At 35.9% G+C, this 25,215-nt stretch overlaps 1 protein-coding gene across 1 annotated transcript; it reads right to left on the reverse strand.

Moving 5' to 3' along the window:
• Positions 1-4,659: 4,659 nt before the first annotated feature.
• Positions 4,660-10,946, reverse strand: LOC119571237. The gene is made up of 4 exons (XM_037918641.1): positions 10,866-10,946; positions 9,898-10,002; positions 5,076-5,703; positions 4,660-4,856 (listed from the first exon to the last, which is right to left on the reverse strand). Exons 1-4 carry the CDS (start codon positions 10,944-10,946, stop codon positions 4,660-4,662), a joined length of 1,011 nt encoding a protein of 336 aa, XP_037774569.1.
• Between the last annotated feature and the right edge of the window lie 14,269 nt (positions 10,947-25,215).

Here is a 25,215-nt window from a genome sequence, read left to right on the forward strand (position 1 = left end):
TACCAGGTAGACCCTCCAGGGTTAGACTGGATGCAAAGTGGTTCACAAAACATTTGCCAGACCCACCTATCAGAAAGGGAAACCCTTTCAACCCTTACTGAGTTTAGAAGGCGATTTTTAAATCAAAGGGTGAGAAGAGTGCAGGTATATGGGTTATCCCTGCTGAATGTAAAGGCAGGGAGTAAACTATGGCACTGGCTTGCATATAGTCTTGACTGCCAATCTTGGCCATCTGGTACCATTCCCCCTGACTATTGAAGGCGAGGTCATCCCTCTTGAAGGGAGAAAGGTGATAGATGGGGGCTGTAACAACTACCGTGGCATCACACGCTCAGTATACGAGGGATAGGTGTTCGCTCAATCCTTGAAAAGGATCTGTACCCTTATTTAAACACCAGAGGGCTGGAGCAATCTGATTAACTCTTGTAAGTCCACAAATTGCATCCTAGTACTTTTAAGTCATCTTGGTGTGGCATATATAAAATTTTATATTATATATAATATATATTATATATAATTATATAATAATATATATATAAAACAATTGTATAACATAATATTTGTGGTATATAATTTATATAAATATAATATATACATTTATATTGCATATATATTGTATTATATATTATTTTATATATATAATATATAAATTTATATATATATATATATACATATAATCAATAGCATAAAAGACACTCATCACTAGAACCTATAATCTGTGTAGCAATTGGCTCACTTTCCATGATGAAATAATTTTCTAAATAACTTCTTTGTAAGAAATGGGTACCCATTGTATTTATTGATCAGATAAAGACAACCTACTGTTTCAACTGCAAAAAGGGATAATAGATACTTCAAACAGTAGTTTATGGGGGAAATTAATCCTGAAATCAGAAGACAAAAACGCTTTTACAAAACGATTACCCTTAAATAAAATTCAACTCTAACACCATTGCTATTTTTAAAAACAGCCTTCAAGAAGCCACTTTAATTTGGTGTTTTAACATTTTATATCTATTTACCTGTTCTGACTGCCAGGTCAGGTACATGGCAAGTCATTTCGTACTGGACTACCACTGAGCAGATCATCTTTCTCAGCCATAAGAAAGCACTCTCACAAATACTCACATCTATCTCCTACACAGATTTCAGTATTCTATCTCACACGCCTCCCAAGACCTCATTATCCGGTGTCTTTTTGATTCGAAAGAGGAAACCAGCGCTAAACAATATTAGTACTGCAATCACCCCGTTATAAACTAGCTGCTTTCCACCTGATTATCACCATATGGTTAGTTTGTCATATCTTTAATTCTGTTTTCCACCGTAGATATTCTATGTCCTTATCGTTATTCACTGTTGTTTTTATTATTAATCTCGTCTTATTCTTATGAAAAATCGAATTATCTCTTATGTATCTTTGTTATTTAGAAAATCACTTCAATTAATCTTATTATATGTTGCTAATGCAGGATATTTCAATTTTACAACACTGGTGATGGTGTATTTGATAATACACATGAAACTAATTATGGCCGTGTTAGCTAGTTAGTTAGTCTTATCTAATTCTTACTATATATATATATATATATATATATATATAATATATATATATATATATATATATATGCGCCATATATATATATATATATATATATCATATATAATATATATATATATATATATATATATATATATAATTATATATATTATGCGAGAGAGAGAAGAATGGAGGACGGTGTAGTGTTATGTATGCAATGTACGTGTGTGTGTGTGTTGTGTTGTTGTGTGGGTGCTGTGTGTGTGGTGTGTGTGTGTGGGTGGGTGTGTCCCCTTGTGTGTGTGGTGTGTGGTGTGTGGTGGTGTGTGCTGTGGGTGTGCATTTGCAAATGTATGCATGCTGTACTTATTATGTATGTGTGTTTGTGTGTGTACATATATTATATATATATATCATATATATAATGAATTTATATATATAATATAGCATGTGTGTACATAGTATGTATAATGTAAAATGTGTGTCTCTTACATTATAGGCCTTTTCGTAACATCTCCGAAAACCCCTAACATTTGCATTACACATGAACCGTATTCAATATATATACACATGAAACCGTTATTCATATATATATATATTTTTTTTTTCAGCACCAGGATCAGCGAACATCGAGCTGACATCCGTCACCATAGAATTCCCAACGCCATGGTGGTACAGTAGATGAAGCGGACTTCTACCGAACTGGAAGGATGCAGAAAAAGTCCATGGAGGAGAACAAACTAAAAGAAAAATTATGGAAGCAGTTACATCACGCCCGGGGCGTAATGTAAACACCCGGCATCGGGTAGTCAGATTATCCAAGGTACACAACAATCCTAGAGCAACGATAGGAGGCACAGTCAGGTATTCTGTCAGCTCACGCGATAATAATTTCTAGTAATTTCTCTAATGTATGATTCGACGAAGCGCAGTCGAAAACCCGGGCAAATACATCTCTTGTATTGTGAAAGATATTCATTCTCATTCATACTATCTACATTGCATAACTTGATACATCCTACAAAATATTTGTCTTTATACATAATTATTGGAACCTGTTGAAACACCTTTTTTTTAGTTTTAAATAATTCTACCTTGATACCAAGGTGATACATTCAGCCCGCAAATCAGAGCGCCAATTTTCGAGATATATTCATGGTCTTGATAGGGAATATATTTTCAGTAATTACGAATTGTATCGTTTGTTCTAATAAAAACGTCATGTTTAAAAGAAACAAAATGTTTATTCCTTTTAGCAGTAAGTCAAATAAAGTTTATTCTTGGACAAAAGGTAATGCGGTGCTGAAACGACAGGTAAGAATTTTCAACGCGTCGAGTCAATTGATGTGGTACGACTTCAGGGAGGATGAATATTTTCAAATCATTAGGGAAATTCTAAACACCAATAATTATCTTAGGAATAACTACCCGGTCTCCCGTTGCATAGGAATTTATAACAAAAATTGATTAACAATCGTCATTAAAGCATTGAAAATAAAAAATTCGTGAATTCCAGGACGAAGGTTGCATCAGGACAGAACCGGCACGAACAACCATGGAGCTAATGTGTTCAGAGCATGTCGAGCCAAGTGCTGAGCCCCCAAAAAATTTTGTGCTTTGTGTGTACTGATAGTAGCCCCGCAGTTACTTTGAACCAGATGTGTGAAACATGTACAGGGCCAGATTATGATTTTTGGGGTTTAGGCTTTGAAATGGGGGCCCCTCAGCCGGAGCCCCCCTCTAACTCGTATTAAATATTTTTTTAACCAATAATAATCTTGGGACTGGGGTCCATTTTTTTCAGTCAACGGCCTTTTCTCAAATAAGTTTTCACAGAGGGGATATTTTTAAATTTTTCTTATTTTTTCCAAATTCCTCCTTTAAATGTTTTGTTCATTGAATTATTTCCCCAATGCAAAAAAGAAAATATACACATGTTAGAAATACGTACATCATAAAAAAAAATATATAATATTAGAGAGAGAGAATTTTTATATATTTTAAAATATAAAATTATATATATAATTTTTAAAATATAATAATATGATGTATAGTATGCATATATGTAGTAGTATGTATATGTGGGTGTGTGTGTGTTGTATGTGTTTTTGTGTGTGTGTGTGTTGTGGGTGTGTGGTGGTGGGTGTGTGGTTGTGGGGGTGTGTGGTGTTGTGTGTGTGTGTTGTGGTGTGTGTGGTTGTGGGTGTGTGTGGGTGTGTGTGTGTGTGGTGTTTTGTGTGGTGGTGTGGGTGTGTGTGTGTTTTTGTGTGGGTGTGTGTTGTACACTGACCAAATATGGTTTTAAAAGGCCGGTGTGCCCTTTAAAATTGGGTTTCGACCAGAAAATGTTTGGGAAACCCTGGGGCAGGGATAAATAACATTAGATTAGTAATTGATTCATAATTTCATTTAACCATTCAGTAACTTACACTCTACGTTTTCGAAATAATGAAGTACTGGGTCTTCTTAAAATACTCTATTTTATTTTCTTTTTTGGGAGTTCGACGGATTATCCTCTTTGGGATGCATAAACGGACGGCCAGCCTAACTATTCTCGGCCTATGTAAACAAAAAAACGCAATCTGGCATATTTCACTGTACGTCAAGATCCAGGATAAAGCTGGGGAAAAACATATTTTTGCCTATACCCAGCCTCCACCTTCATCCTCCTTCCATTTGCTAACTAGATAAGAAAAAAACAAAATTGTTTCGTCGTCCATAATTTTATTTTACTTTTTTGCCTTTACCTTTTGGATAATTCTACTTTTTGCTTGGGCAGGGTACAACTTAGCCTTAAAATTTAAATTTCATCAAGTAATATTTTTTTGATTCTCATCACATGGAAAGACACTGCTGTAAACGTTTCCCAATCTGGAAATATGTATCTCGCCAGTCTGTTCCCTTCTTAAAGTTTTAATTTAATATATTATAGAGACAATTATGGCACTTGACACAAACAGAGTTATGGAAGAAAAGGGTTATTTTAAAGACAGTTCATTTCACGAAGGATTTCCTCTTTAAAAAATTTTTCCTTTATGCTTACAAAGGGCTGACAGTTTCCATAGGGCTCTATTTCCAGAGCGATCTTCACCTGGGTTTAGAGTACTGTACGACTTGCGTTAAAACCCGGTGAAACTGTGATGGTGGGCGGGTCGGGCAGCCTCTCGGAGGACGCCTGCAGAAGGGTGGAGGTCAGGGCAGGGGGGGCGAGGGGCCCCCAGGCAGATGAACTCGTTTGCCCCGAACTCTTGGGTCACGACTTTCCTGTGTGGCAAGGGTGCTGTGGCGCATCCCGTATAGAAGTACCACGAGATACCTGTGAGTAAAAAGAAGGTTGTGAGGATATGCAAGTGTTATTAACAAATGCAGGTTGATAGTATGAAAAGCAACATTTTACATATGACACTATTTCTCTGAGAAATATGTGTGAACTAGAATACCTGCTAATAAATACACGAGAAGGACCACCCAGGAGTGGCTCAGCACTTGCACCAGCAAGAAGAAGTTCAGGGAAAGAGCTGCTGCGGGGAGCCACGGCGTGGCCGGCACTCGGAAGGCGACGTTTGGCTGGGGACGGAGGACGGGCAGGCGAGGAGCAAGACCACCAGCAGGAGAGTGACCAACATGCAGACGGCCAAGGTCGCTACCAGGAACGGGTGAGTGCCGCCGCCTCGCCACCCGTACACTGCCACAAAGGATTCCACAATAATATTTAACAGCAGAACTGCAAGTATCAAGCACGCCCGCCGAGCTGAAGCGGGGTTCGGCGTGCTGGGCGCGCCGGTGTCCAGCGTTGCTACACGCAGCTTTTCCTGGTACTCGGCTACTGCGGCGTCTATGTCGTCCTCCACTTCTGTATCCGTTTCGTAACCTGATGCAGCCGACTCTGACTCTGAGTCAGCCACTTGAGAAGGTTCATGGGATGCAGTGCCCTCCGGCGCTGAGCACTCACTCGCTGTTTGCAGGGCAGTGGGATTCGAGGGCGGAGAGAGGGGTGCATGCAGGGGAGAGATGGGCGACGTTTCGAGGTTGTCCAACAGTGGAGCGGTGTCGCGGGCGTCGTGGCTGAGTCCGCTGACGCCGCTCTCGGAGCCCGGGGACGTGAGCGGTGAAGCCTTGGGCTTCCCGGGAAGAACCCGCTGAGGCAGAACACGCAAGCCATCCTGGGGTGGGGTAGGAGAGAGATAGCAATAGTGGAATGGAAATACTTGCTCTCCACCTTTTCTCTAAGCATGAATGCACACACACACACACACACACACCACACACACACAACACACACACACACACACACAAACATGTACACAAGTACACTTTTCAGGGGTTCAAAAATCACAATCTTTGATTTTTACTACAATTTTACCACTAACATGTTTGATACAATTACAAATAAAAAAACAAGTGAATAGTTTGAAAAGCATTGGGTTCAATTAGAAAGGAAAATCCTCTTAAGGATTTATGTGGTGAATCCCCAAATCCTCTCTGGCCCCCACTATAGCGAAAGAAGGCCAAAATTTCGATTTTAAAAAAGCAAGCGATGGGTTTTTTTAACTTTCCCGGGGGAGTTCTTTAAGGAGTTATCAAGTTGTGGGGACTTTGGGTAAAGGGAAAAGCCCTTAGTAATATCCAACTGACATTTAGAGATTTTATCCCGATAATTTAATTGCCTCGAATCACACACCAAAACACGAAATACTGTATACTGTTATATATATATATATATATTATTAATATATATATATATATAATCATCTCATCATAATAAAGGGGGAAAAGCCCACAGGGGGGGCTGACCGCATCCAACCCCGAGGGGCCCCCAAAGGGGAGTCTCTAAGTAGGCCCCCGGGCCCCTCTCGGACAGGGCTCTTGAGCTGCCCAAGCCAGATCTCCTGGTCGTCCCACAGGCCCCCACCTAGGGTTGTTCGCAAAGAGATAAACCCGATGGGCAGGGTCTCCAAGGGGGTCAAGCAGGTGCCCTATGCCTGAGTTGGCGATCCCCGGGTTTTTTGAATAACAGGTTTCCCTGCCAAACTCACGGGGTAACCCCTCGGTTGGAACGGGTCCTGCCAACTGTTCCCCCCTGATCCCGCAAAGGGACTGTTACAAAAGGCATCAAGACGAGGCTCCAAGACCTGGTAGCGCCCCGGGTTTGCTTCCATAGAGCAAAACTGGCAGTATCAAGGCCTTGAAAATACATAGCTTGGTCCTTTGCAAGTTTCCCCCAATTCCCAAATGCTCTTTTTGATCGAGGGTCATGGCCCGTTTCCGCCAAACCATCTATTTACTTCTTGGTTGACAGCCCAGAGATATGGACTACGCTACCAAGGTATGTAAAGCTCTCTGTAACTTCGTCCTCGCCGGAAGCATGGATCAACTGAACAGATTCTCTAGCAAGCCCCCAAAGTCCTGAATCTTGGGTTTGGTCCAGGAGACCTCTAGGCCTAAGGGCTTCGTCTCATTGTAAATGATTCAAGAGCCGTCACCTGTGACTCCAGGGACTCAGATAGGATAGCAACATCATCGGCAAAGTCAAGATCTGAGGACCTTGATATTGCCCAGTGTTGCTCCACACTGACTTTGGCTAGTAGTTCTGTCCATTATCCAGTCCATGTTGAAAAGTGTTGGTGCAAGGACACAGCCTAAACTGTAGAGGGTCTAACTGGTACAACTGCTCAAAATACTCAGCCCAATATTCATGAAATCCAACATGATCTGAGATGATCCGTCCATCCACTGATTGGACTGCAGTCATCTGTGAGGAGGGTTTAAAGTTCAGCTTTCTCAGGGCTTGGTAGGCAAGGCGAAGGTCGTTCATTCAGCCGAGCCATGCGACATACTTCAGTGGCCTCCAATGCTCCGGGGAGATGTAATCTGCCGTGTCCTCGGGCGTACGCCAATAGACCCCTGGGACTGGCTTCGAGTGTTATGCGCTTGAGAGCTCCCACAGAGCAAATGGGTCCCAGTTCCCCAGGTTGTCAAGTTCTGTGAATCGGTCAGAGGACTGGCCATGGTGAACCCAAGGGCACACTCCTTCCCTTAGTCTGTCCAAGTGAAACACCTTAGAGTAGCCACTGGAGGGACAGGGAGTTTTGAAGTGGATCCGTAGGGTGATTATAATCATGACTAGCCTATGGTCAGAGCTACAGAACTCCGCACTCCAGTAAGCTCTGCAGTTCTGGAGGATCCTCCATCGCTTGCTAACAAGAATGTGGTCGATCTCCTTGGCCACTGTACCCATATCGTTGTACCATGTCTAGCGATGCAGGATGCAGCGCTGGTACCAGGAGACATAGATCCTCATTCTCTGGGACCTAGCAAAGTCCTGGATATCTCGCCGGGGGCAATTGTCTGCCACAGATGCGAGTTTGGCGTAGAACAACTTTCACATCAAGTTTACAAACTTCGGTAGGAGTGTATACAGCAATAAAAGACATGAAGCCAATATATATATATATAATATATATATATATATAATATATATAAATATATATATATATAGATAAAATATATATATATGTAAATATATATATATATAGATATATATATATATATATATAATATATATATATATATATATATAATGTGTGTGTGTATGTGTGTATACTATATACATATATATAGATGTAGATATATGTATGTATATATTACCCCTGGGTATGAGTATAACTGCATCTGGGAGTGGGGGTTCTTATCCTTCGACCCAGAGTGTAGCACCTGTCAGAGGGCCCATCAATGGATAAATAGGAAATACGGATAGAAGGGACTCTTTACCCTTGGCAGTGAGACAGTGTCTCAATAAAATACAGAGAAAGCACAACCGGGGAAAACCACCCTGATGATCTTTCCCTTGTATTTATGGCAGGCATCTCAGCAATATATACATATATAATATATATATAGATATATTAATATATATAATATATATATATATATAATTAATATATATATATATATATATATATATATATATATACTATATATAATATATATATATATTATATATAATATATTATATATATATATATATATAATATATATATATATATATATATATATACACTGTAGTGCTCGTCTTACGACAGGTCCTTTTTGGCAATATTTTCTCTGTAATTTCACTTAATATGCACAGTCATTTCCAGGGGACTGGGGGCCATTCCTGAGATGTCTGCCTTAAATACAAGGGAATGGTCAGTCATGGTGGTTTCCATTGCCTTCCCTGACAGCTTTTTAATGAGGACAAGTCAAGGCTAAGGATTCCACTCTACACTTATTTCTATCTTTCCCATAGCTGGTGCTGACTCGGCTGAACCCAGGTTTTCCACTCTGCGTTGAAGTGAAACTGCGAGCAATGGAGGGTAAGAGGTGGCCCCATACTCCTCAGGACCAAAACCCACCACTACCGGATGCAGTTTATAATCATAACCAGGAGTAATATATACATAAGTATGTATATATATGTATATATATGATATATATATATATATAATATATATATAATATATATATATATATAGTATGTATATATATGTAATATAAGAAAATATATATATATATATAATATATATATATATATAATATGTATATGTATATATATATATATATATATATATATATATATATATATATATATATATATATATATATATATATATATAAATGTGTGTGTGTGTGTGTGCCCGTAAGTATATATACACACACACACATATATATATATATTATTGCTTAGTTCAGGACTGTCTTTGAAAATAGGCTTGTTTCTATAGTAGGAAATGTCATATTGTGTTATGACTTGATGATATAAAATATTTTCCCAAATCCCCCTCATAGCGGCAGAAATGGGTCAGTGACATGTGACTTTAAACTGACCTAGCAGTCCCTTGTATTTGTTCGACTGATTTATTGAAAGTTACAAAAAAGCCATATAATAACTAAAGGAAACCGTGATTCCTACAGTGTAATTTTTTATTCAACCTAGGACACGGTATAGTAGATGATAGGTATGGCTGGGTGTTGGTGGTGAAGTCGGAAATCAACAGGCAGGCTCCCCAGTCGGCTAAGGACTGGGCAGTCTTTGTGGTTCTGCTGCTGTTGTCTGGTTCTTCTGGAGGATCGGGGAATGCTGATCTCGTTTCAGGTTCTGCGGCTTAAGTAAACTAGTGCTGTGTAAGCGCGCAGGGAACGAGGGGAGCCCGCTGTCCAATGAGCGCGGACATGGCTGTGGACCTGATGTGACCCAACCTTGGAAACTACGCTGAACTCCAGGTTGTGGGGTCGTGCTGCTACAACGTGCTATAAAGGCTGCTAAACCTCTACTTATTTACAATACAGTGTGAGAAGTAATAATGTTAAATGATTACCTTCAGAAAAGTAGAGTCCGTTCTTGTCGTGAATGTCGAGGAGCCAATCGATGGTAACTGTACGGGAACACGAGAGGCTGTGGCTGCAACAGAACACAGAGATCCCTACGAAACAACGGTGCCTTTCTGACATCACCACTAGGACCACCACTACATGCAGCAAAGTGTACATGTTGCCATTATCTGAAAGAATGGAGAGGGGATATTATCAGTATAAATTAAGTTTTACATCATCTGTCATGCTAAAAAGTTTAACCCTTTAAGAGCAGTCGTTGACTACAGTAGATGTGCTGTTTTAGTTTACATGTGTAGAAAAACGATGGTTTTGTACTATGATCACACACAAGTCTTTGCTATTAGAAAACGCTGCTTAGACAACGGTAATGTGTCGCACATCTGCAGGGGAGCTATATATTTCAGAGCATGCAATTGCCTGTGTTCGTATTACTGGAAAAAATCGGCGCATAATAGTGATTAAAAAAAAAAAAAAAATCAGACACCCATTCGTCCTTTTTGCCCCCAAAAGTAAAAAACCCGGGGTTTTCATGTCGAAAATCTTTTTTGGTTACCCTTTTTTGGAACTAAAAAATAAGAGATTTAGGGGAAAGAGAAAAAAAAATTTTGGGTTTTTCCCCGTGCCCCCCCTTCCACACACCACACACACAAAACATCCACTCACTTAAAAGTTTTTTTTTTGTTTTTAATTTTTAAGGGGTTGCAAAATTGCTGATTTTTTTACAATTCTACTTTAAAACCGGGAATTTTTTATATAAACTTTTTTCATCTTGAGGGAAATATTAGTTTTAGTGGAATCGAATCATGGATGTGAAATATCAATGACTTTCAAGATAGCATTTCGGGACAACTCAAGGTCACAGACCTAATTTTCCCCGACGATGTGTTTACCCTATTCAATCTAGGGAAAATCAATGGTGGGGCTCTTAATGCATTTTAGCAATAAGGCAAACCCTTTGGGGCCCTAGGGGTTTGGGACTAAAACCAAGTTTCAAAAAATTTGGGGGGCCCGTTAGGGGAACCCGTTCAGGCATACATCGCAGTGAGGATGTTGGATCCCCAGAGATTTACATACCTTGGGTATAGTTCAGTCTCTGGGATGTCAGATTTAAAAAAAGTCAGTAGACTAATTTTGGGTTTGAAAAAGGGAAACCATGAAATTTGATAAAAAGATCATTCGGAGATGTGGTACCTAAGCAGAAAAGAGCTAGGGTTTTCAAGGGCCAAAGATATGCCTTAGAGTCTCGTTTGTGTCTTTAGAAGTCCCTATGCCGTATCATGGGATGAAGTTGGGAGGACCATGTGCCATCTTTATGGCTGGGACCCGTTACTTTCATAATCCGGGGACTGTCAAAAAAGGATATATGGGCAAAAGAACTCGTTTCCCTGTGGGGAAAATGCCATCAGGTTTTCTCTTTACGGACAACCCGGGTGGGGGGGAGGCCCTTGGGGCGACGAGGGGGGTCATAGTTTTGGCAGCCCACCAGTCCTGTCGTGAGGAGTAGAAAAAGGGCGGGTCCCTTTCCCGGAAGCGAAAAGGGGGGAAGTGGCCATGCTCTCCCGTCGCCCTTAGCCCCGAGGGGGTGATTTAAAAAAAAAAAAAAAAAAAACAAAAAAAAAAAAAAAAAAAAAAAAAAAAAAAAAATATAATTATAATATATAATATAATAATAAAATTATATATATATATATATAAATAAATATACACAAATATAACAATATGTAATTTTATATATATACATATATATAAAATATAATATATTTATATATATATAAAATATTTTATATATGTATGTTTGTTATAGTATGACCCTGTGCATGTTTTGCGGTGTAGTATATATATGTGGTTTAAAATTATATTTTAATATAATAATTATATATAATATTATATTATATAATTTTACATATTTTATTATAATATATTATTTTAAAACATATAATATTATAGATAGATAGATATAGATAAGATATTAAAATATAGATATAGATAAATATAGATATAGGGTATAAGTATTTTTTTTTTTATTTAATAATTTACTTTTTTTGTATCAACACACGCACGCGTGGTTTTGGGGTGTTTTTGTGTGGGTGTGTGTGTATGTATGTTTTAATATTTTATATATAAATATAAATATATATATATATATATATATATTAATATATGGTGTTTATATTATTGCATAGATAGTTATGTGTGTGTATTTTATATATATATATATTTTAAAAAATATATATATATAATAAAATAGATATTTTAAAATATAATAATTTTTTTTTTTTTTTTTTTTTTTTTTTTTTTTTCCCCTTTTGGGTCCCTCTTTGGGGCCCCTAAGGGCCTTTTTTTAATTACCCTTAGGGCCCTTGGGCTTTGGCCTCCTTAATTTATTTTTTGGGGGGAAGGGTCTTCCCCTGTGTTGGGGGAAAGGCCCCTCGGGAAAAGTTTTGGGATGCCTGTGGTGGGGGGAAATTTAACCCCCGGGTCTGCCCCAAAAGCTGCAGCAGTTCCCTGGTGTTTGGGGGCCCGTCCTTTTTGTCACGACGGGGGTAATAAGATCAACGACTTATGGAAAAAGCCCCCCCCCACAGATTCTTTCTTTTCGGGGCCCTTTTTTCAGAAAAATGGATCCACCCCCCTGACTTGAAACAAACCTTCTTCAGCGGGGCTCGGTTTGCAAAGTACTTGATTCGTTTTGTTTTTGGCCATTTCCCTTAAGGGAAAACTGATTTTTCTCTCGGGCCTTGAACTTGTGTTTGTCATGAGGGTATTTTTTCCACACCCAATGAGATTTCATCTCTCTCTTTGAAATCGATGCAAGTATAAAGCTGGCTTGTGGGTTTGTACACTGTCCCCCTTAATGGGTGAGCAGGCGATCCGTAAGGGTTGTCATCCCTGGCTGCCCAAATTCTCGCTGCCCCCCGGGGTTTAGAGAACGCAGTCAAAATCAAGGGGCACCTACAACTGCACTTCACCACTCCCCAATGAGGGACTTATTGTGGTTGGGGGGTTTGATGAGCTAACAGACACCGTGCATAGTAAAAAACCTGACCCAGCGGAAGGGAAAAGGCCAGTGAAGACCCGACTTTTTCATTCTCGTTTGGGTCAAAGCCACAGGCCGCGGGAAAATTCTTTCAAACCCCTGCCCATTTACGGAGCCATCTCACTGGAAGGGGGAGACAAGCCCGTATGAGGGTTCGACCCATCAACTACCCTCTCATGGTTTGCTCACAGTCAAAATCATTTCCTGGGGTTTTCCCCGCTGCTACCAACAGTTTCTTTCCCCCAATAAAAAAGTATCCCTCGGTAATCCCTAAACATACACCCACCCACCCCAAATATATACACACCCCACCCACATTTTAACCCACAAAACCACAACAAAAACCCCCCCCAAAAAAAAAAAAAAAAAATATTTATAAAAAAAAAAAAAAGAATTATAATTAATATAGTTATATATAATATATACCTATCTATATATATAAAAAAATTTATAGTAGGGGTAATATCTAATCCCCAAATCCATATATATTATATATATAATTATAATTTTAATTATATATAAAATATTAATTAATATATGATTTATTACCAAATAACAAACCCCACACCAAAAAACCAACACACACAACACACCACACAACACACACACACACACACAACACACACATTTTGCGAAGGTTGGTCAAGCTCCCCAACCCATGACCACTTCTTTTGTCACTGGGCCTCCTCCCCCCAGGATTGCCCAAAGAGACCCTGATGGGGAAAATCCTCCACTGAGAAAAGAGTTTCAAGACAAGATTCCAAGGAAGAAAAGGGGGGGGGGGGATCCAGGTTTTGTTCCATAGAGCAAAAATGGCAGATGAAGCAATAACTGGTTTTTTCTGCATAGGTACGACATTCAAAAGTATTTTCGATCGAGTTCAGGCTCTGCTGCCCCGACCCAAACCAATTATGATTTTTTTCTGAAGCCCAGAATTGGACACACTACAAAAGGGATTTCAGCGCTCTACTTTAAAAATCTTCATTCAAGCATGGGCATTGAACCGGGTTCCCCAACAGGGGGCCCCCCCGACCCGAATCTTAGTCCTGGTCCCCGGAGACCTAGGTTTACCCCTTTCTAAAAGCACAAGAGGCACCCCCGATTTAATGAACCACGTAGTGCTACATCCCACATTCCCCTTTCCCCTTCAGAAGGGTGACCCGCCCCAAAAAGGTCAGGGGGGGAAAAGGGGAAGACAGGCAGATTTGAAGTCAAAACTATATGCGCCCCTGCCTGGTTCACCCCGTTTGGTAGGGGGGTTCCTTGTGGGGGGGGTCCCACTTGATACACTCGATCCAAGCTTAAATGTTGGGCAAATGACGAATATCTGTCCATCCACTAAAAAGGACTGCAGTCATCGCGATGAGAGCTTTGAGTTAGTTTTTTCAAGGGTTGGGGGCAGGGGGGGAAGGGCATTTACCAAAAAAATTTGGCCCTTTAACCTCCCCGCAAGATTCCTGATGAGCTTTCCTTGCCCTTCAGCAGTGTCGAGCCCTAACAACAGGAGGATGCAATCCGATTTGCCCTTTGCTGGGTTGTGGCCCTTTTTAGTGCCCCCTTTTCCAGGAAATGAATTTTTCCTTGGGCCTCAGGGTACACCAAGACCCCTGCACTGTTCGAGGGGTTTTTCCCCCGGAAAGGTTTGTACACTGCTCCCCCTTTTTTTGGGTGAGCAGTGCGCCCCCGGGTTTTGCTCAGTCACCGGGCTGCAAAAATTTCCTTGCTGCCCCCCGGGGGAAAAAAACCCAAAAATAAAAAATAAAAAAAATCCTTTACCCTCCCTCACCGGGAATTAGTGGGTTGGGCAAGACTGGTAAAAACCCTTTCAGGAAAAACCCCCCCCGGGAAGGAAAAAACTCGCCGTTTTCCCCCCTTTCTGGGCTCAAACCACGCCCGCTGGAACGTCTTTTAAAAATTTTAAATTTTACAGCCGTCTTAAGTAAAAACAACCCTCTTAGGGTTTGCCCTCAAACCCCCCCCGGTTTTTCCGGTCAAGAAACCAGTCAATAATGTCAATAAACCGCCTACCTACCTCAATCATGAGGACTAGTAGGGGGGGATACACTGAGTACCAACCGGAGACAAACTTCCAGCGGGAGCTCCCCAAGAACACTTCTCCCCAAAGTTGTTAGCGCCAAGGAAGGATTTCAATTTACCAAGCTTGGGAGCCAGTTTCACATGAGGTAGACAACCCTAAGGGGCCACCGACATTACCCTAAGGTTCAGCAGTTAATAGGGTTTGGGACCATGCAACAACAGTTACTGTTTCCCCAATATAGATGTATTTTTTACACATCATATAACTATATACACACAAACATAATAAACAAAAATTTGCAAGACCACATTTACCAACACAACACACCAATAGAATATTATATATTTATATATTTGGATAAATTATAAATATATATAATGTGTAAAGATAATACATACATATTATAAAATTTTCACAAAAATATAATCTATGATATTATATATAAAACACATTTTATATATAATTATATTATGATGTATGTATAAAATATATAACCCTACCCTAACATCATAATCTTTAAATAGATTTTAAATATATAAAATTAATATATTATATAATATTACATATATATAATAACAACATACACAAAAAATACAATATATACACCAACATACAACTTGCAATCTGTAATTAAAATTGATAGGTGAATGGGTTTCCGGGTTGTTCACATAGATAACTAGAGGTATATAGAATATAAGTTCAAGAATATTCATAGGAAATAGATATTATTTATATAGATAAATTTCATATGAAAATAACTTGAAGATATTCTATATTACATATATAATTTATATGTAAAAAAAATATTTTAACATAATAATATTTTATAATATAGATATTATTATATAAAAATTATATAATGATTTTATAATAATAATTTTATAAATATAATTATAATTTAAAAACAAAAATGAATTTTTTGTAATAAAAAATTATTAGATATATAATAAATAAAAATTTATATAAAATATTATTAAAAATTTTAATATAACCATTATAAAAAATTTTATAAAAAAAGAAAAAAAAATAAATTTTAATTATAAAATTTATATTATTTAAAAGGGGGGTTTTATGGGGTTGGGGGATGACATAAATATTTAAATTTGAAATTTTTAAATTTTTATTTTTAAATTTAAAAGGGTTATATTAATAAAAATTTATTAATATTTATATTATTATAAAATTATATAATATATATAAAATTAATAAATTAAAATTATAAATTTATATTATAATTTTAAGCAAAAAATAGAAAAACTGTATTTTTATTTTTAATTTATTTTTTAAAAATTAATTTTATTTTAAATTTAAAAAAACCCTGGGAAATTGGCCTCAATCATTTTTAAACCCCGCAGTGGGGGGGGTTTAGAGCACTGATATGAGGAGCCAGAATTCCCCAAAATCGGAACCCCAAAGACTTTGAAGGAGCTGTTCTCCGCTGGGGTCAGCCCCAACCGGGGCCGACAGACATCTCGAGCCAGATCGAAAAAAAGGTCGGAACCCAAAAGCCAAAAAAAAAAAAAACCCCCCGGGCAATTTAATTTTAAAAAGATATAAAATTAAAATATATAATGTTTTGGTGTGTGTGTGTGTGTGTGTGTGGTGTGTGGTGTGTGGGGTTGGTGGTGTGTGGTGTGTGGTGGTGTTGTGTGGTGTGTGGTGTGTGGTGTGTGTGGTGGTGTGTTTTTTTTTTTATATATATAATAAATATATATATATATTATATATATATTAAATATATTAAATATAAAATAAATAAATAAAATAAATAAATAAATATTATATATAATATATATATATTATATATATAATATATATATATATATATTATATATATATATTATTACAGCTAACAGTTAATTTCGTTAAAAGGGGGTTTGGAAAAAAACCAAACAGAATCTTAGTACGGAAGGGTTGGTATTTTGGGTTTAAATGGTCTCGTTCTGATTCGAAATGTATCGAATATTGTTTCGGAGTTCATATGAATTCACAGTGACTTATCTGCTTCACGATGGAGATATCAAAAGGAACGCGAGGTGCATTGTTTGCCTTCACACTGAAGCTTAACAAATTTCAGATATATGTGATGATTGGGAATTTCGATGCCGACGGTGACTAGGTTTATACGTCGGCATCAGCTTGCAGGTGCCAAAAAAACCAGTAGGTAATGTGGTCAGGCCCTTACTTTGCTGATAAAGCACTATAAGCTAATTGATTTTGCCAAAGTATTTTAGCATATAATAAATTTCCTGAAATTTAGCCCTTGAATTTCATATGCCCCCCACATACCCCAAAAGTAGTGAGAAAATCAGGGGTACCCAAATTTTTCCCAGCGTTAAAAAATATTTTTTTTAAAAAACGTTTTTTGTTCAGAATTTTAGCATTATTTTCTAAAAGATAGTTTTTTGTGAGCTGTACAAATATATATACAATATGCATTTAACATATTTTAAATATATTATAATTAATATATATAATATATATAATATTTATTTATTATGTATAATTTTATAATATATATTATAATATATATATAATATAAAGAAGAGAGAGAGAGAGAGAGAGAGAGAAGGGGGAGGGAGGGGGGGAGAGAGAGGAGAGAGAGGTGGTTACAAAACTGGGAAACCTGACAAAACAACGAGCACGAGGAATCCTTTGATAAAACCCAAGGGGAAGGCAAATTTTCATCCACCAGACAAAAAAAGGGGGCAATTAGATTTCGCTCCTTGGGCCCCGGCACGCAGGGGGGAAGGGTATTTCTTAAAAAATGACCTTCCCCAGCCTACCAAACCCCGAGAAAACTTTTTCCCCCAGATGACTGAGTCCATTTAAAGGGGTGGGGCCCCAATTTAAATTTTGCGCTGGGGTTTTTAACTGTTAAGTAAACCTTTTAAAGTTGTTGGTGGGTGTGAAAATTTTTTGTTTTTTGGGGGGTGTTGGTTGGGGAAAAAAAATTTTTTGGTACCCCCAAAATTAAAAAATTTTTATAAAAAGAGATAAGAACGGAAAAATTGAAAGTCCCAAAGGGGAAACCCTTATATAATGCTCTATTTTTTTTAAATAATAATATATCATTAACCCAAATTAATAATATAATATATAATATATAAAATATATATAAATAATATATATATATATATATAATATAATATAAATATAAAATATTTACCAAATATTGATAATATATATATATATTTATATATATATATATATAAATATATAATTTTATTATATATATATATATAATATAAATATATAACATAATATATATTAATATATATATATATTATATATATTATATATATATATATATTATATTTTTTTTTTTGTTTTTTTTTGTTTTATTTTAAATATTTTATTATATATAATAATATATTTAATTTTTTTTTTTTTTGTTATTTGTTTTTTTTTTGGTTTTTTTTTTGGGTTTTGTATAGGGTTTGAAATTTTTTATAAAATTTAAATTTTATTAAATATAAATATATATATTAAGAAAAGAAGAAGAAAAAGGAAAGGAGAAATAAAAAAAATTTAAATCAATTATAATAATATAAATATATATATAAAATATAAATATATTATATAAAAATAAAGGAAAAGCATAACCATCAAATATAAATAAATATTTATACCAAAATATTACTAAAAAATCATATATAAAAAAAAATTTTAATTAAAAACAAAACAAATTAAAATTTAATAAAATAATATAAATAAAAATAAATTTTATATAAATACAAATTTATATAAATAAAATAATAATAAATAAAATAAAAAAGAAAAACAAAATATATAAAAATAATAATGATAAAAAAATTTAAAATAGAAAAAAAAATAAGATTAAATATAAAAAAATGAAAAAAAATTTATAATTGATAGAATTTAATATATAATCTAAAAATAAGATTTTATATATAATAAAAAATTAAGATTATTATTAAAAATAAATTATATAACTTTAAAGAATAATAGGGTATAATAATAAAAATATTAAATTTAAATATTTAAAAATTAATTTATAAAAAAGTAATAAAATTTGAAATAAAATAAAGATGTTATTAATTATATATAAATTTTTAAACTAATTATAAATATATATATTAATGTATATATATTTAAATATGAAGAATAAAAGAATTTTAAAGGGGTTCCAAGGAAAAAAAATTGCCAATGTTGTTAAAAAAGAAAAACATAGAAAGGAAGAAGTGTTAATTTATAAAAAAAAAAATTGAAACAATCATGAACAATGAAAGAAAAAAATAAAAAACAATTTTAAGGTAAAATGAAGGAAAATTCTAGTGGGGTATGGTTTACAAAAAAAGGAAAAAAAAGTCGATAGAAAAAGTCTATGTAAAAGAAAAGAAAAAATTAAAAAAAAAAGGAATTATTTAGAAAAAAGGTAGATGGGTTGAAAATTGGGAATTAAATAGAGGACTAGTAACAAAAAATAAAGGGATGATTAAAACAAGAATAAAAAAAATGAATCTACAAATTATTTTAATAAAAAGAAATAAATAAAAAATTTAAAATTTTAAAAACGGAAAAAGATTGGGTGGAAAAATTTAAATGTTAAAAAATTAAAAAAAAGAAAATTTATCCCGAAGTATTTTTGGAGTCAGTTTGGTTTCAGAAAGGAAAAAGAAAAAGGAAGAAATTTTTTGTATGAAAATGAGCTGAAATCTTTTGAAATGCAGAAGAATTGTAGTAGCTTTTTTATTAGAGAAAGCTTTGGACAGGTTAAACACATGAAATAAAAAAGATCTGAACAAAAGGTTAAAAAAAAAGATAGAAGGGTTAAAAAACTTTGTACGGAAAAAGTTTGCGGCATTCATAGATGGTTTTTAAGTGAATGGAAAAAAAAAAACGGGAGTTGGCAAGGGTGGTTTATCGCCCCGCCCGTTCTCCGAACAGATTTGATTATGGGGAAAGTTATCAAAGGGAAAGTTTAAAAAAGGGAAACCCCTATTTCTATATACGATATGCTGACGATACAGTTTTAATATTAATGATAACAAAACCTTCGGGAAATGTTAGTTAGTTGAAAAAGAAAGTGAAGTAAAGGTTTGATATTAAAAGAAGAAAACAAAATTTGATGGATTTAGAAAAAAAGAAATTTCCACAGTATTTTTAATTTAGACAATGAGAAAATTAAAAAAACAAGAATTTGAATATTGGGAAAGCTGATAACAAGTGAGTCGGTGCAAAAAGTATAAATCGTAGAATTGCAATGCAAAGAAAATTTAAAGGGAAAAAAAAGTATTTTACGAACCCCAAAAATTATTGAAACGAGGAAACGATTTTTGAAAGTTTCATTGGTCGTTCTCTTATATGGAAGGAGTCATGGACCATTAGTGCAGAGATGAAAAAGAAACGGAAGCAATGGAGATGTGGTGTTACGGGAATGTTGAAAGTGTCAGGACTGAGTTTTTGTCAAACGAAAAAATGCTTGAAAAGTTTGAGAAAAAGACAGATTCTAAACTATCACTCAGGGGGAAAATGAATTTTTTTGGACAAAGTAAGGGAAAAAAGCGGAGAAAATGGTTTTGGAAGAAAAAAGATGGTTTAATCCCGAGGGAGAAGAGAAAGAAATACCTAGAAATCTGGTTCGCAGTGGGAGCTACGGAAAGGGGAGCTCTTATCGATCAGGACAGGAGGGATTAAATGATGGTAGCCAAAGTCAATTTACAAGGCACAACAAGAAAATTATATATAATTTTAAAATATATATTTTATATATATATATAATTATATAAATTATATATATATTAGTATTTTATTAAAATAATATCTTTTTATTATCTATTTTAACTAATATCTATAATACATAATAATAATATATAAAATATTTTATATATAAATATTATATATTAATTAATAATAATATTATATTTAAATATATATATAATATATATAAATTTTTTAAAAATATAAAATTATTAAATATTATAACATATAATATACACATAGCAGTAATATATAGATAGACAGAAGATAAAAGATAAAGATATTATATTTTTATATATAAAAAATATATATATATATTTAAAATATATATATATAATATATATTAAAATTTTAGAGAGAGAGAGAGAGAGAGAGAGGAAGAGGAGAGAGAGAGAGAGAGAGAGATTATATATATGTGTATGTTTGTGTTGTGTGGTGGGGTGGTGTGGTGTGTGTGTGTGTGGTGGTGGTTGTGTGTGGTGGGGGTTTTTGGTGGGGGTTTTTGATGTGTGTGTGGTGTGGTGTGGTGTCGTGTGCGGTGGTTGTGCGTGTTATTTGGGGGTTGGGCGTGTGCGTTGTGATGGCATGTGCTGTGCTGTGCATGTGCATGGCGTGTGCGGGGGGGGTGGGGGGTGGTATGCGTATGGTGTGGGTGCGGGGGTTATATATTTAATATAATATATATATATATATATATATATATATATATATAATAATATGTTGTATTATTATGCTGTAGGTTAAAAATTGTCTTTTTAGTGAAAAGAAAAAACACCTACGCCCCTGCGGAAAAAAGTAGTGATAGTGGGACCAAACCAAGTTAGAAGAGGGGGGATAAAGAAACCCTTCCCAAAAGGGAAGGAAGAAAATGTTATCGATGGGAAAAAGCCCAAGCCTCCGATTTAGAAAAAAACGTAATCAAAAAGTCTTGATTTAAGGGCAAAAGGGTGTTTGACAGTGTGCCAAAAAATATCAGAAATTCAATCAGAGCTCTCGGCAGATTTAAAGGAAAAGTAGAGACTGGGTTGAATTGAGTACCAAGGACGCAAAGTCGGTTCGGAAAGAAAAAAGGCTAAATGAATTTTTGTTTCTCAGAATTTAGTTCAAGTATTGTGGGGTGTGGGGTGTGTTTGTGGGGTTGTGTGTGTTTGTGTTTGTTGTGTGTGTGTGTGTGTGTGTGTGTGGTGTGTGTGTGTGTGTGGTGTGGGGTGTGTGTGTGTGGTGTGGTGTGTGTTTTGTGTGTGTGCCCCCCAGATTCAGACAATAAAAGAAAGAAAATTAGACGTAGCTAAATTTCAGTACCAAACGAACCGCCAACAACTTGCTGAAAGAATATGTTTATACATACTACAACAGAAGACATAAAAACATACATCGAAAACAGACACACCACACACAAACACACACACACACCACACACAACCAACACACACACACAAAACAAATAATATATTTATATAAAAATTTTTATATTTTATATATTTTATATATAAAATATATATCACACACCAAAAATTTTTTATATATTGTAAAACAATACATAGCAAGAGGAGGTACACTCCATACCTCTGTCGGCAGCGGCCCTTCCCTACGGGGCGGAGCAGATGCCCCCCTCGAAGGAACCGCCGCAAAAAAGGACACGTTCGTAAGGCAGAGGGAGAGAGACAGGCAGACAGCCCAAGCCACACGGGGCCAGTCTCCAAACTGCCTCGACGGGGGTTTTTTGGGGGGTTCAATCATCTTCAACAATAAAACCATATTATTATTATTATTTTATTATTTTATTACATTATTCTTATTACTGCTATCTTTATTATCATTCATTACCCCCCAACCACTACGTCTCGCTCACATCTGGTGACAGGGTGTCCCACTCTTCTAGCGCATTGAGGGCAGCGGTGTTCAAAAAACCTCCAACCCCAACGGTAATTCACCTACCAACCGACCCAACCGACCCCCTGCTCCCGACCCCACGCTACCCTCCCGACAAGTACTCCTGTCAAAGGGCCCTCCTCCCCTATTAACCCCCGGCCCATCGATCCCAGGTCCTTTTTGATCGCCCCTCCCCGCACATGTCACCCTGCTATTTCATTTGACCACCAAGCCTTTGTGTACCCCCCTGACAAGTGCTGACGATTTTTCCCTCACTTACCGCCCAATTCCAACCCGGCCCTCACCTCCCTCGCCAAGTTTTCGCAACCTCGTTCTTTTAAAAGAAGGGTTTACCTATCAGACAGAAACTATTCTCCCCCCACCCCCCACCTACACCTTAATAGGGGTTGCTCTTTAAAAATTCAAATCATATGCCATCAGTGAACACACTACAATCTCATATTAAAAACTTATTTCGATCTTGGTCACACACTTATTCAGACCAAAGTGACACACACCCTCACCTCACACTCATTCCGTGTTTGATATATTGCGTTTTAAAATTTTTTTCTGCGTTATTTTTTTTGCCCTTAATCGCACAGTTTAGTTTATTATTTTTTGGGAAAAAACATCTTTTAATTTTTGTTATGCCCGGGTTGTTACATTTTCTTCATGTTTATTGTTTTCGAAATATTAAAATTTATCTTTTTTTCCTTTATATTTTATGACATTACCACTTGGGTATTGTTAAATTCTGGTATGAGTATTTGTCTTCTATAAAATACCACTTTCCAAACTTGCCTGCAAATCGGCCACTCATCACACATAGATTTAGATCACCTACCCCCCCCACTTACCCGGAATTCACTCGAGGGTTATGAGTTTTAAAGTGCCATGCCAATGACATAACTGGATCCAAATCGCTTTCATGAGTCCACATAGAGTTCGATATCTTGTCCTCAGTTTAAAGCTGGAAATTTTTGCTTCTTTAGTTTAGGGTTTGGTGAAATGTATGATGCATGTCTCCATTGCAAATAATGGCAAGGCATGCAGACACCGCTTTATAAAATGGCTTTTCCAGTTTTTATCACTGAAATTAAATTTAAGCACGGGCTTACGGCCCCTAAACAAAGAATCCTTCCCCCGCCGACCGAGAAAGTCACACCGTCATTCATTGAAGGCCCGAGACGCGCCACTTAGAATTTAAGCCCAATGCCTTTTTGTCTGAAGATAAACACTTCCCATTTTTCCCAAAAGGTTGTTTTAATTTTTGTCCAATTAAATTTTTCTCTCTTTAATGTGATGGGGCCCCTAATGAACTCGCAATCCTAACAAATCAAATTTAAGCCTCCCTTACTTGACACGCACCCTTTTTGTGACAAATTTTTCTTTTTTGTTTCTTTTTTTTGCAACTTAGAAGGATGGCAGTCACCATTATCCTCCCTTAGCCCTTTTATGGTTTTGGCATACTTATATTTTCACTTTTTGAATAACCCCCCTCGCTACGAAAGTTTTGCCCAGTGCAAACCCGCCCCACCGTACCCTGGGACCGATGACCGAGCGAAATCAGTAAAAGTGAAAAACCCATGACACTTTTAAACCCCTATCCGGCAGCTGCCTTTTTCCTTGGCGGGGCGCAGATGCCGAATCGCGTTCTCTTTTGCAGGGAGTAAACATTCGCCCCATAAAAAGACACGTCGTAAGACAGAGAGAGGCACTACAAACAGGCCAAGCCAGACAGGGTCCAGCTCCATCACCTCATTTTCGACCAGGGACACGGAGGTCTTTTGGGCCTTTATATCTATCTTCAATAATAACCAGCAAACTAAACCCTTTCATTACCCTTCCAGGTCCATCTCACGTCTCCTCACATCTGGTGACAGTAGTGCTCCCAAACCAATCCAAACACCAAAACACAAAACAACACACAAACACACACACACACAAAACCACACACACACACCAACAACAACACACACACACCCCACACACATATTTATATATTTTAATAAATTAAAATTTTAAATTTTATATTTTTAATATATTACAAAATATTTATATATTCAGAAATGCAGACATAAAAAAAATATAATTTTCACCAAACATATATACAAAAAATAATACAATATAAAAACCTATAAATATATATATATATATATATATATATATAATATATATAAAATTCAGTTATAATAATTTGTTATTAACCATTATTATGGTTTTTATTATAAGGTATTTTGTAGGTTATATCATCATCATCATCATATATGTTATATTATCACTGTGGTGTTTCCCTTCTTAGTGGTAAGCAGTAGTAAATTTATCTTTATTATAATATAAATCTACATAAAATAATTTCCTCTTATAACATATCACTTCATCTAATACATCATTATTCCTATATGTTATCATTATCACTTACGTTTACTATCATAAATTTATTGCTGCTTTTATTACCATTATCACTAACTTTTATATTGACTATTATATTATCATATATCATCATATTATTGATGTTTATTCATTATGTATTATCACTATCATAAAACTATTGCTGCATATTTCTACTTAAACCCGCCAGATTGCCGCTGCCTTATCTCGTCTCCGCACCAGCTCATCACCTGAGCCGCT

The sequence above is a fragment of the Penaeus monodon genome, unplaced genomic scaffold (assembly GCF_015228065.2).
Source record: "Penaeus monodon isolate SGIC_2016 unplaced genomic scaffold, NSTDA_Pmon_1 PmonScaffold_56, whole genome shotgun sequence".
NCBI lineage: Eukaryota > Metazoa > Arthropoda > Malacostraca > Decapoda > Penaeidae > Penaeus > Penaeus monodon.